This window comes from Dipteris shenzhenensis, chromosome 8 (assembly GCF_047967505.1).
Source record: "Dipteris shenzhenensis isolate YYH24624 ecotype China chromosome 8, Dip_SZ_1.0, whole genome shotgun sequence".
Classification (NCBI taxonomy): Eukaryota; Viridiplantae; Streptophyta; class Polypodiopsida; order Gleicheniales; family Dipteridaceae; genus Dipteris; species Dipteris shenzhenensis.
This window is the reverse complement of record NC_141603.1, coordinates 39,787,101-39,801,144: the sequence shown is the minus strand read 5'-3', so window position 1 is coordinate 39,801,144 and position 14,044 is coordinate 39,787,101. Positions and strand designations below refer to the sequence as shown.

The window sequence follows — 14,044 nt, the reverse complement described above, 5'->3', positions numbered from 1 at the left end:
GAGGAGAACAAGCATAAAGCATTTGGGAGTTTCAATTATGCTATACATAGTATTGGTATTTCAATTGATTACCGATTAAACAAAACCAACATCCTATATATTTTTTTAAGTTAGAGGTTGGATCTTGGATTATTGATTTGCAGATAAGAATATGGATGCTAATATTAACCAATACTCATATGGATGTAAATATCAAGGCCTTGACATGATCAATGTAAAGAGTAATGCCCTAGTATTAGCACTTAAAAATATTCTAAGTATGAGTAAACCATAGAAAGAAAGTAACGGAGATGGGCCCATGCAAGGCAATCTCTAAACAAGAACCACAAAGGATTGAACCAAAAACCCATCTACTGTTAGAAGCACTCAACATGGGTACTAACAATCAATTGTAGAAGCACCCATATTGGGTAGTATTAATCAAGTGTAGAAGCACCTAATATGGGTAGTACAAGAAATTGTAGAAGGGAGAATCAATTATAGGTAGTTTAACACACATATTGCACTTGGAGACATCCCTTCCATGTTTAGGGTTAGGGTTACGGCGACGGCCGGATGGGGTCACAATAGCTGTAGTCCAACGCAAAGCCTTTACTAAGAGACCCCATTGAGTGGCACCCATAGATAGTCGACAACACTCTATCTCCAGACTCCGACTTTATGCTACCACTGTACCACAGGGCGCCAGGTCCTTCATGACATTGTGCTAGATTTTGCTTTGTACTCTGATGACTTATGATGATAGTGGTGGTGGGCAGGGTCATATTGATATGGACATTATGTTATTATTGGTATTGAGGTTCTTATGATTATATAGCATGTAGCATGTAGTATGATCGATGATGCTCATTTTAGTAGCTCCATCCTTTAGATTGTTTGTATCAGGTTTCTCATAGTCTCATAGACCCTCGGTCTTCTGAAGGAACACCTATACACAAAATTTGAAGAAAGTGAGAAAGATGCCATTGCTTACGTGAGGATTTTTTAAATACACAAAAATAATAAAACTATCAATTACAATAAAAATGTTGCTTAATTCCAAATCTCAATGTTCAAAATGATTTTGCAAACATAATAAGCTAATTAGGACAACTACTAACATCTCTAAGCATAAAATTTATATTTTCTTATATTATTTAAGTGGACAGGGATCGGGGTACAAGTTGAGAATCAACAATAGGCACATCCTTAATCTTGAGCCCACCATATCTAGGTAAGAAGTCAATTTTTTGTAGGTCCTTCCTTTTACCCTTTTCCTTTAAGGATGAGTCAAGTTAGGAGAGAAAGGATCCAATGCCCTTTAGTTTAAGACATTCAATACTTGGATTCAAAAATAAAGTCGTTAACATTTGGCAATCATGATGGCACATCGAGCTACATGATAGATGGCACCTACAAAGAAAGAAGGGAAGTGTGTGATTATAATTTGGTATCCAAGACATCCATTTATTAATTTCTTTCTTGAAAGTCAGTTTATGGATAGAGGTTCATTGTTGATGCAAGATCCGAGGAATTCTAATAGCTGTGAACATCCTCAAGTAAAATAAAAACATGCAACAAAATCTACCATGTGGAGGGTGTTTAAGTAGCATCAAGAAGCCAACTAAACAAAAAATAAGGCCGAATGGTATGAGAAGAAATTGGCAAGATATGTCCATTACAAAAGGATGAGAAATGACAAAAGGGCAAACAAGAAACTACAGATAAGTAGCATGCAAGACCCAAGAGCAAAAGTTAGTATTAGAGACTAATGGGGAAGTGTAATGCTTTTTTGGAAAAAGGGCTAAGAAAATTTCATCACCCTTGAGGCTAAAGTATGGTCTCAAGCATTTGAAGATCTAGATGAAGAGGATCGCTCTAGTCACTTGTAAATCTCACTACAAGACAATGGGCAGAATTGGAATTTTCTCTAAGTACAAGGACGTAGTCTTACCTCAATATTTAGCTTGGTATTATCTTTGCTAAAGTGCCATCGCTATGGGCCTCGATGCTTCAAAATATTGATCCAATGTCGATATTTCCATTGAGTCCTAATGCTTCTAAATTTGAAACATGAAAACACAATATTGTATTTCCATCGATTTTATATAGAAATATTCATGTATTTTTTATTTTTTATGGATAGAATGGGTCTTTTAAGGCCCCATTCTACCCCATCATATGTAAATAAAATCAAATTTATATAGCCAAACCCTTTGCAAGGGATACATAAGCAAAAAATCTCCCTTCAAGGAGGGATGAAATTGGAAGGACTACTAGACGTGTTACTTCAAAGAGGGTAATTAGTGTTATACTTTGAACAAGTGGCTTGACCATTAGATTAGCAAAAGCTTGTGAAATACATGGGTTGGTCTATATAAAAAATACAAGGGTTCTATTAAGGTACAAGAACTAGAAGAGCACATGGTCATAAGACTTTCAACAAGCATCATTTGAAATTTTTATATGTACAACCATGACCTAGGATTGGGAATGATTCTCCAATTGGGGAGAGGAATATGGGTAATTAGCTAGAAAACATCAATAATAATGTTGGTATACAAATTTGCATGAATGGATGTACAATGTATGAGAACACGGTCCAATGTCCATGGTTGAAGTGCGAGCTCTCACTTGTGCCAACCTTTCAACCTAGGGCACCTTATGAGTGGTTGTGTGAAGTCTAAGGACATAAAAACATGAAAATGGGAAAGTATGATGAGGTGGCAAGAATCGTTGTGCTACCCCTTTATGTGTCCACCTAGTTAGCATGTGTGCATCTTAAAAAGTGGGGAAGAGGCCATGCCATGGTTCAAGGTCCAAGATCAAGCTCTCACTTGTGCCAACCTTTTATTCCAAATGGCCTTATGAGTGGTTGTGTGAAATCTAAGGAGATAAACACATGAAAATGGGAAAGTATGATGAGGTGATAAGAATCATTATGCTAGGCCTCTACTTGTCCACCTAATTAGCATTTGTGTATCTTAAAAGTGGGGAAGAGGCCAAGTCTGTGAGTCAACCAATCTTGGAATGGGAGGTTATGGCTTTGATTTTTGTGAAGATGGGAGGCTAAGTGGTGTTATACCCAATTGAAGGGGTTGGACCCTTATGCTCACATATCTCTACTGACCTTGTGCATGTGGGAGGGCAATTAACTGAGGAGAAATTGCCTATAAAGATGGAGGCTTGGATATGCTACCCTTTTCTTATCATTTCATAATAGAAGCCTCTTTTGCACCTTTGTGTGTCCTCTCCCACCATCACATGTAATACTCTTCCACCCTTCCCACGTTCTCCTCTCCATCTCCTTCCTCCTCTTGTATATTCTTCCCCATCCCCATGTATTCCAATCCCTTGTATATTCTTCCTCATCCCCTTCCTCCATCACCTTCCTCCTCTTGTATATTCTTTCCCATCCCCTTGTATTCCAATCCCTCCTTTTTCCCTTGATACCCTCAACATAGTGTTTCTATGACTACATTCTCCTTGTACATATTCTCTCCCCACACATCTCTACCCATGCTACTTGGTAGCATATGATGGGGCATGATGTGTCTTTGAAATTGATTAGAATACTCACCCAAGCATGTTTCTTTGGACCATATAACGTACCACATGGCATCATTGACACTTCTTTTTAGCATTATTTTCTTACACAACACCATATCTTCTATTAGTGTATCTCATTCTATACCATGTTTATTATGCATCGGTTCTAGTGTTATCCTTCCTAAATTCTCATATTCAAATAATACATGTGCCACTCTTTATACATTGCAAGGATCAACATCACACACAAAAATTGTGTAAGTTCAACTTTGACAAGGGTTTCTCTCATTGAAAGTGGTCCTCATGATGCAACATGCTCATGTCTAACACACCATAATGCAAAGCACTAGACACTCTTTGGGTAGCATGTTCACTCCACTCGTGTGCTCTTCTATTCACTCGTGTGTTCTTATGCATTCTCACTCTTAGTGTCCATGCTCCCTCAACACTACCAACATATCTAATTTCATTGGAAGGATCTCACATGGCCGACAAATGAGCAAAAAATGAAAATTTAGTGTTAAATTGCCCAAAATCAACGTATCGTGAGTTCAAAGAACTTGACAAGTGGAGTTTCATCTACCCAAGCCTATCCATGTGTTCACTTGTTCACATATTCTATGCCATGATGCTGATCAAGTGCTCAAGAGCACTCTAAACCAAGGAAAGAGGCTCCGTTTTGAACTTCAATTACGAATTCAAAATCTCATCTTTGGTTGAATTTATTGTGAAGGCACCCTATCTGTCACTAGCATATGACAAACTTCATGGGCAAGGTGGAGATTTTGGCAATTTCTAAGCCCTATCTACTCTAGTCTATAAGGATAATTGTGCTTGATAGCACGTCTTTTGCCCCAAAAAGTTCCTTACAAAATTGAACTGAAGTTCAATTAATTTGGACCCTAATGAACTTTAGTTTGGACTCGAGTGATGGTGGAATCCAAGCCCTACCTACTCATGTCACCAAAATGCATACAAATGCATAGGATGGGCATACAATACAACAAAGTATACTTGCATAGTTTATTTGCATGATGCAAAGGTGAGCCATTTTTGGGAATTCAAACTTGAGTTCTCCATTCAAACTTGATTATATACCCCATCAAACAAAAAATGAAAAATCAATTCATTACTCTCCTCCCCTCCCTCACGAATTTGATTTATTAACCTTAGCTGTTTGTGTACCCTCTCTTGCCATTAAAAATTAGAATGAACACCCCCAAAATGAAAAATTAGAGTCTCCTTGCTCCTCCCTCCTGCCCCTCTCCCTCTCTTGCACCCCCTTCCTCTTGCCCTTGCACCTCTCCTTCCCTTTCCCTCGCCCTTGTCGCCTCCCCTCCCTTGGTCTCCTATCCTTGCAATGTTCCCCCCCTTTTGCTTCTATCCCCCATCCTACCACTCCTAGACTCGCTAGCCTACCTCTCCCCTCCCCTCCTCAGCCCTCCTCGGCCCAACCCCTCCCCCTGTTGCCCTACCCTCCCCTCCCCCGCACCATCTATGCTTCCCCTCCCCTCCCCAACCCGTGCCCCCTCCCACCCCTTTTCTCAGTGATCTCAATGGCTACTCCTCATTAATTTGACGTTAGGGAACATTAGTTTAGTTTAGTTTATTAAGCTAAGTGCCAAGTATTGCACTTAGCTTAACGTGAATTAATGTGAATGACAATTTTTAAAATGCTATTTTAACTGGTTTTTTGGCATGGCATTTTCACACACAAGGTTGGGCTTAGTAACATGCTCATCGGAGATGTAAATTAAAAGTTATCGATTTTAAAAAAAAGTAGACCAGAAACTTGAGTTGTTACTACATGAAAAAGTCAAAATTTGCAAGTTCCACTCTTTTGTGCCACAGAGTGCCATACAACTTAGCAATTGAAAAAGAGACCATATTCATGGACAATTTGAATCGAGTGGACCACATATATCTCAAGTGAACTCGATTGGGATTATGGTTCCATTTGGGCCAAGGCCAAACTAGTGTGCAAGATAGCAATTGGAAGAGTCTAGATGTTCAAAGTCTTCATGCTTTTTGAACTAGAGTGACCTCTCTCCTTGATAGCCTAGAATTGTAGCCAGCAAATTGAGCCATGTCACTAGTTGCTCACAAAGGAGAACCTAAGCAATATTGCAAGCTGGGATAATTTTGCATTGTCCACATTAAAATACCCCTTCGTTAATAGAATTTATTGGATAATGACCTTGAGATGTCATAGATCTAAAACACATTCAATAGAATTTGAAATTCCTCCACCAAAGGATCCAAGATATGCATTCATGTCCTAACCTTATGATTTCCCTAGGACAATAAGCACTAGAATAGAAGTCCCTTCTTTATACTGAGCCATAGCCGAATATTGTAGTTCATTACTACCATTGGCCAAATAGACCAAGATGTGGATCGATGAGAAATGGATTCACATCATCCATTGCCAAGACAAGCTATACATGACAAAGGCTTATTATTGAATTATGGTCATATTTTCTCCACATGTTTCCATTAGCAAGCATCCTTCATGTTCCATCCATGCTCCATCCATGGAACAATTGTGGACATGCCAATCCATAAGTTGAGCCAATGAAGCACATAAAAACATGCTCTTTACCCATGGCTAATAGCTTCCAGACACCAAAAGGCATATTACCACACGCAGTGGGCCAAATGCGGCATGTATTAATCAAGGTAATGAATCTGTCAAATGAGACAGTAATAATCTGTACGACAAACGTGACATAACAAGGGAACCAATTCCTATTTTATTGCAGAGACAAAAAGGTAGGTTGCAGAGTGGCGTTTTTAAGGAATGACTTTGCAAAACTCAACATTTCCATTTAAGAACGGCAAGAAAGACAACACTTATATCTATCCTCAATCGTTAAAATGAGCTCATAATAGCATTTCAAATGACATCAACCGAGAAAAATGAGCTACATAAGAATTGGGGAGGAAGAACAACAAAACCTATTGACAAAGGGACCATGTACACCCATTCACCTGTTCACCTTGCTACCTCTCACCCTCCTAATCAAACTACCATGTACACCCATTCACCCATTCACCTCACCATGCTTGTTCATCTTTTAACTCTCACCCTCCTAATCAAAAACTACCAAGGTGTTTCTGTTTGGCAACCGTAGGATTGCTCATAGCCTTGATGTTGACAGTCTAACAAAGCCTATTGCTTGCTCAAAGCATGTCAACTAATTCTCACTACAAATAGTCTTCACTCAGTCGGCCAAAGCAAGAGAAGCTTAGGAAATCAACAATTCACACTTAGCTCATTAGAAAAGAAAAATTCCAAATTCTTGCCTAGGGAATCACTTTTTTGGTAGTTATGAAGAGTTTAATTAGTTTGAAGGTAAATAGGAGAGATCTAAGGTAAAGTAATTGGGGAGACATCAATGAATGGGCACAATGGGGAGGGAATGCCATGCTTGAGGTGGAAGCGACGGGAACAGAGGGTAAACAATGCATTTGTCATCAAGACTTTCTTGTGTTGTGCCTAGAACATGTCCACACACATCCACCTAAGCTAGCTTAATTTTCAATTGACAATACAAACGTATATCTAGATGAATCCAAGGACATGCCTAAACTTACCCTCTGAACAACACAAGAAATGGTGCAGTTTCATCTCATGAGTCGCAGGTTGTAATCAATCACATAGCCTAGACTAGCTACTATGGCATTCCACAACCAAACCTTAAAACTTGTCATCTCTTAATCATAACACAAGTTTTAAATTCTCTCACTATTGTAGAATTCTCATGCTTTGGAGTCGAACATTTAGGTACATGTCACAATATAGTTTTGGCTGTTTTCTGCTGCCTGCAGACGATCTACACTCCCTCTTTAAAATACAACAATAAAACGTGTTTTTAAAAAATACTTCCAGAATACCACAACCTGTGACCCAGCACAGCACAGCAGTGCGAAAAAACATCAGACACACCAAATTGCTACCAACTTTGTAAAACCAATAAAACTAATAAAATATTCTGTTTCACAATTCATTTCAAAAAGTAATCTTCAAAATGATAGGTGCAAGTCAAAAAGACAAAGAAATCATTAACTATTCACGCTGAGTTCCAGGTGTAGAAAAGAACGTCAGGGACACCAAATTGCTGCCCGCTTTGTAAAACTAATAAACAAATGATTAAAAAAGAAATCTTCAAAATGACAGGCACAAGATGCAAACAAAAGAAAAAACATTTTTATCCAAAAGACAGAAAGAAGCTAGCATTTACTATTCACACAATCGAGAGTGGTCCAGGTAAATCTGGTTCTCCAAATGATCTGAGTAGCATACACCAACTACCAAGCTAAAATTCAATGTTTAGCTCCTGAGCTCACTTTATGCACGGCGTATACAAATTGACTCCAATCAAATATAAATGAATAACCGAAGTCATCAAAACGAACTGTCAGCACTCCAAAGGTGAAGGAGGCTAATCAAAGATAGTCCACATTCACTTAATCCAAGCTCTTAGCAGCAGGACACAACATGGACAAATCGCTAATAGGGACAACATATATGTGAATCTAGGACAAGCCCAGACTCATATTCTTTAAAAAAACCAACAGTGCAGTTTTGACCAGATGAGAGCCACCAACAAGGTTAGAAGACACACAACCAGTCTGCAGATAGGGGCTGCAGATAGTCTGTTAGCCTCCACTTCCAAACAAAAGAGCATTTCAGACAAACCACCGCAATGCATGTGGCCCATATCTTTTATAAATGTAAATTCAACAGATACATCATGATCACCATGTTTTCTGCATCTGTAAAATAAGATATCGTAAATGACATAACATTAATCATTAATTGTACAAGTCATCATCATCACCGCCAGCTGCCTGGGCAAAGGCATCAACACCAGCTGTAGCAGCAGCAGCACCAGCAGGACGATCTGGGAAATGAAACTCTGAACCAAATCCTCGGGACTGCTGGAGAGTCTGAGCAAAAGCCTGATACTTGCGAATATCAGCATCACTCACACTTCGACGAGCGAACTTCATAGACTCTTCAAAATGGGCTGCTTTAATCTCTGCTACTTCTTCAACTTCATCCTCTTCCATAGCCTCAGGGTTCTCTTTCTGCCTTTTCTCCCGCTCAATATCCTGCAGAACAATACAACAAGTCAGATTAATCCTCTCAAAATATGAACACCACCAAAACCTTGTTCTACCTCCGTATTATCACACAAGCTTGACATACATGATTATGGCAGAGAAGGCCATATTTCATTGATGAAATAATACCTTTTCAATATTCTCTCTTATTGCATACTTGACAGCTCGTTGGCAGATTTCTGTGATGTCAGCCCCACTGAAACCCTGTGTGTATCGGGCCAAAGCATTTAAGTCAACCTCCTTTGCAACAGGGGACTTCCGAAGACGGGCTTGGAAGATATTCAGCCGTGATGCCTCATCTGGCAATGGAATGTAAATCAATTGATCTAAACGACCAGGACGAAGCAGAGCTGGATCTATGATGTCAGGCCTGTTGGTGGCCCCAATTATGAATACTGTTTTTTTGGCAGTCATCCCATCCATTTCCGTCAGAAGTTGGTTCAAAACCCTATCAGCAGCACCACCGGCATCACCAACACTGCTTCCACGCTGCAAGCACAGAATAATATATAGTAAAACAGGTGATTAAAAAAATCTTTCACATTTACAGAAAAGCGATCAAGAAAATTTTGGGATGGGAAAAGGACAAATAGAGACCTAAGCATACATTTCCAGTTGTCCTCCAAACATGCCTGTATCTTTAACTGAAAGCCCCCCCTCCCTCTAGCCCGTCCCTCTTTTTTAGAAGTTAATATTCAAAATGCAATCAGTTTACCTGGGTAGCAATGGAGTCAAGTTCATCAAAAAATAAAACACAAGGAGCAGACTGTCTGGCCTTATCAAAAACATCTCGCACATTGGCTTCACTTTCACCAAACCACATAGTCAGCAACTCTGGGCCTTTCACACTGATGAAATTTGCTTGACACTCATTGGCAATAGCTTTAGCAAGCAACGTCTTCCCACATCCAGGAGGTCCATAGAAGAGAACGCCCTTGGAGGGAGACATTCCAAATTTCTCAAATTTCTCTGGATGCTCAACTGGATATTGTACTGTCTGCAAGTCAATAGACAAAGTTAACATCCTCACCATTTGCAAAAGTGACTAGCTTGATTGCCACTAACAAACAGTCCATTCTAGCTGCTAGAACCAATAAACCAGAAGGCAATATATGAGCAGACTAACTCAACAACAAGGATCGTACCTCTTGCAGCTCTCTCTTGACATTGTCGAGACCACCAATGTCCTCCCAAGAGACATTGGGTATTTCAACAACCTGAACGCAATACGCACCACAAACTTGAATAAAATAAAGCAATCAACTATCGTGGCACTTTGAAATGCCAACCAAAGAACTATACCTATCAGCCTACAGAGCTCTATACTCACAGTTTCGCGCAATGCTGAGGGATTGCTGATGCCTAAAGCTGTCTGGAAATGCTCATTGGTCACAGCCATGGAGTTCAGGACCTCAGCATCAATAGTCTCATCCTCAAGGTCAATGACATCCATTTTTTCCCGGATGCACTGCAATGCAGCTTCAGTGCATAACGCTGCCAAATCTGCTCCCACAAAACCATGGGTATCTTTGGCAATCCTTTCCAGATCAACCTAAGCACATAAGAGAGGAAAACCCACATCAAATGCATAAATTTGTTTTCTTCAACATGAACTGCACCTCTTTCATGACCATGCCATTCTGAACCACTGTGAGAAAAGCCATGCACATTTAACCAAAACAGTGTAATGCACTTACATCCTCTTGAAGCTTCATGTTCTTCGTGTGAATTCGCAGGACCTCCAAACGGCCCACCTCATCAGGTACTCCGATATCTATTTCCCTATCAAACCGTCCAAAGCGCCTCAATGCAGGGTCAATGCTGTTAGGCCTATTTGTTGCTCCCATGACAATAACATGAGACCGAGCCTTCAAACCATCCATTAAAGTAAGTAGCTGTGACACAATTCGGCGCTCAACTTCACCATTGGTCTTCTCCCTCTTAGGAGCAATGGAATCTATCTCGTCTATGAAAATGATAGAAGGAGCATTCTTCTCTGCCTCCTCAAATGCCTTTCGTAGATTGCTCTCACTCTCACCTGCAAGCTTAGACATAATCTCTGGACCGTTGATGAGAAAAAAGAAAGCGCCGGTTTCATTAGCCACAGCCCTTGCAATGAGGGTCTTCCCAGATCCCGGAGGCCCAAAGAGAAGAATGCCTTTGGGAGGTTTCACACCAATAGATTTGAAAAGTTGCGGGTGCCTAAGAGGCAGTTCAACCAGCTCTCTAATCTGAGCCATTTGTTTGCGGACACCACCGACATCATCATAACCAACTTCATCAAGTCTTTCCTCGTCCTCCCGTTTTATTGGTTCACCTTCACAAAAGATTTCCGTGTCTGGGGCAACAATACAATATTCTGCCGGGTCTGTCTCAATAACCTTAAACTCTACACTCCGCATGCCCCCGCGCACTAAAAACAAATCCCCCTTTCTCACAGGGCGATAGGCCTCCAGAAAGTAAGCTGCCAGAACAACCACCAGAAAGTTTAGACTACTGTAGCAAAAGGACAACCCTTACAATCCCTAAGGGCATACAAAGGGAAAAGGATTTGGGGTCCAATGACATACGTTTCAAGTACGCATCAAATAGGTTTCCTGTGACTCCTTCTATGGTATCGTCGATTGGAAGAATATGAACTCTTTTGCCATACTTTACATCTGCACACTGGTGAACTGACACAACATCCCCCAAGCGTACCCGCAAATTCGTTCTTACCACTTTGTTCATCCGAATTTTGTGCTCGTCACATGTATCATCTGCAAGTACTATGCAAACAGTATCTTTCCGCTTCTTTCCCTGCATCGGAATAAAATAACGGATGAGCTTTCTGTCGGTCCAAACATAAACAAAAACTTCTGAACCATAGCGAGAGCGGTGCCAACAACTTCACCTTAATAAGAACGGTATCGCCTCTGAAAAGCTGCAGCTTCTCCATCGTTTCCATGTTCAAGGACACCACAGAATTGTCATCATTCACGGCCTCGTCGACAACCAACCGATTAGGAGCCTTCTTGCGCTCCAAGATAGCGGTGCTAAAATCTCGCTTGGTGCCTTTCCTGCATGTTTACAGACGTAGATAAAATAGCCAGTTACTCAACAGATCCACGCAGATACTTGGCAGACATAAGTCGACACGCCGACCGAAAGCGAAGTACTGCCAAAACAAGGCAAGCCACCCTTTTAAGGGGGTGCGAAACGAGGTTCGGACTCCGATCTACGGACGGCAAATCCAACCAAGCAAGGCGAACCGATTTTCACCCTAAATTCGAAAGAAAGACGATTCATTCGGAAGGCAATGAAAAAACAGAAATTTGATTGAAAAGCGAGAGAAAGTACATTTGGGGGGGGGGGGGGGGGGGGAGAAGAACTCACGGCTCGGAGGACTCGGGTTGAGGAGGGGGGGAAGATCCAGAGGCAGCCATGGAGGAGGAGGGAAAGAGGCGAAGTTGGGAAAAAAAAGGAAAGGGGCAAGATATATAGGGGAGCAGAAGAAAGGGAAGAGAAGTGAGAACTCAGAGAAGATGCAGGGGAAAGTGCGAAGAGGCGGCAGGCATAGCGTTTTGTATGATGTGTTGTGTGTGAATATTGAGTCAAAAGCAAAGCAAAGCAAAGTAGACTACTAAGACAAGTGACCACCACCTCCTCAACACAAGGATCCTTCTTCTCCACGCTTTCAGTCCTCCCTCCATTTCACCTCTTCCCACCTCTCCCCCGCCTCATCCGCCACTCGCCCCCTCAGGACCGCCGTCCGTGTTATACTCTCCCCGGGTCGCACTTCATCTGCCTATCGGCCAGCACTAGAGCGTTTTATGAAACTCTGACATTCTACCAAGCCATGTGGCACACTTTAAGCCGTTAGATCAGTTGGCCTATTATTAGCTTTTTACAATATACTTAGCTTTTTACCGACGCAAGGCTCGAGGCTGTGGATGCAAACTCATTGGTGATACATCTTAATCAGTGTCTAGAGCACACCAAACCCCGTTGGACTCCTCGCACCCAGTATATCCACCTAATGACATTGCGTGAATTGCCTAAACGCAAGCTCTCGCACATGAATGCGTGCATTCATGTTGCGTGGAAACAAGCCCCAACCGAAGCTTCCAAAACTCGGAGCAAGTGTAATCAACGTATAAAAACCTGACTTTTTTTGCCTAAGTTGTCTACAACATGTAAAGTGCATACTCTTCATTGGTCCATCCACAATAGCAACCCTTCATGTATCATTTTAAAGGATGGCCACCGCCCAATGTGAGCCCAAACATAGTGGTGTTTAGAGCAGTTTAAACCATCACTCTATGTGTTCAGACAAGGAGGATTGGACTTCAAATTGGGTAGCCAGACCTTCAGCAGTGCTTGGGTAGGGGGGAAGGGGGGCGAGGGTTGTCAAATGAGAGATAACATCCACTAGACATGTAAGTCGTCCAATGGTGGTCATCCACCTCATGCAACGCCCTCGAGGGAGAATGGCATCCGGCTCGCCTAAACCTAGCCTAAGGGCATTCACATCATGGACTCGCACAATTGCGAGCTGCACTCAAAAAGCAGAAGCGACAATCAAAGGGCGAACCTTCTTCACCATGCCAACTCCAATCAAATGGATCTCCTTTTGACTTCCCCCCTTAGGGTGGGTTCATGCTTCCCAGTAGTCAGAGCTTCCACACTCGAACCAAGACGAATGGCCATCAAGTCTATTGTTCACATGCGGTGGCCATGTTGATCAGACAGCTAATTGGTCTACAATGTGTGGGACAGCAAGGGCAACTAATCACAATCGATGCCCATCGCTTATTCGACCCCTACATGCCCCCCATTCCAGCACGCCTCAAATTTCAAATTGGATAGCTAGACCCTAGTCAATTCTTGGGCACGATGGAGGAGGGGAGGTTTTTTAGAGGAGAGATGGCATCCACTGGACATGTAAGTCATCCAACGGTGGGCATCCACCTCATGCAATGCCCCTGAGGGAGAATGGCATCCAGCTCGTCTAAACCTAGCTTAAGGGCATCATGGACATCACACGTGGATCATGGATTGGCATGAGTGCAAGCACACGTCTAACCCACTCAAAAACCAATCCTAGGAAGAAGATGACAACCAAAGGGGGAACCTTCTTCACCATGCCAACTCTAATCAAAGGGATCTCCTTAAGAATTCTTGGGTTAACACCACTCAGAGCAAGATGAATGGCCATCAAGTCTGTTGTTCACACTGGGCGACGGCCATGTTGATCAAATGACTTATTGGTCTACAATATGTGGGATAGCGAGAGGGCAACTGATCACCATCTCTTGTTTGACCCCTACATGCTGCCCAACTTTTTGGGCCTAAGCTGTCCACAACGTGTAAATTGCATGCTCGTCATTGGTCCACCTGGGATGGC

The 14,044-nt window shown here is 41.8% G+C and overlaps 1 protein-coding gene across 1 annotated transcript; it reads right to left on the bottom strand.

Annotated features, from left to right (window-relative positions):
• Positions 1–8,218: 8,218 nt before the first annotated feature.
• LOC147899486 (cell division cycle protein 48 homolog) lies at positions 8,219–12,275 on the bottom strand. The gene is made up of 9 exons (XM_087378321.1): positions 12,034–12,275; positions 11,552–11,717; positions 11,229–11,457; positions 10,356–11,122; positions 9,989–10,210; positions 9,804–9,875; positions 9,374–9,655; positions 8,788–9,147; positions 8,219–8,646 (listed from the first exon to the last, which is right to left on the bottom strand). The coding sequence occupies exons 1-9, from the start codon at positions 12,081–12,083 to the stop codon at positions 8,347–8,349; spliced, it is 2,448 nt and encodes an 815-aa protein (XP_087234447.1). The 5' UTR covers positions 12,084–12,275; the 3' UTR covers positions 8,219–8,346.
• Positions 12,276–14,044: the final 1,769 nt, after the last annotated feature.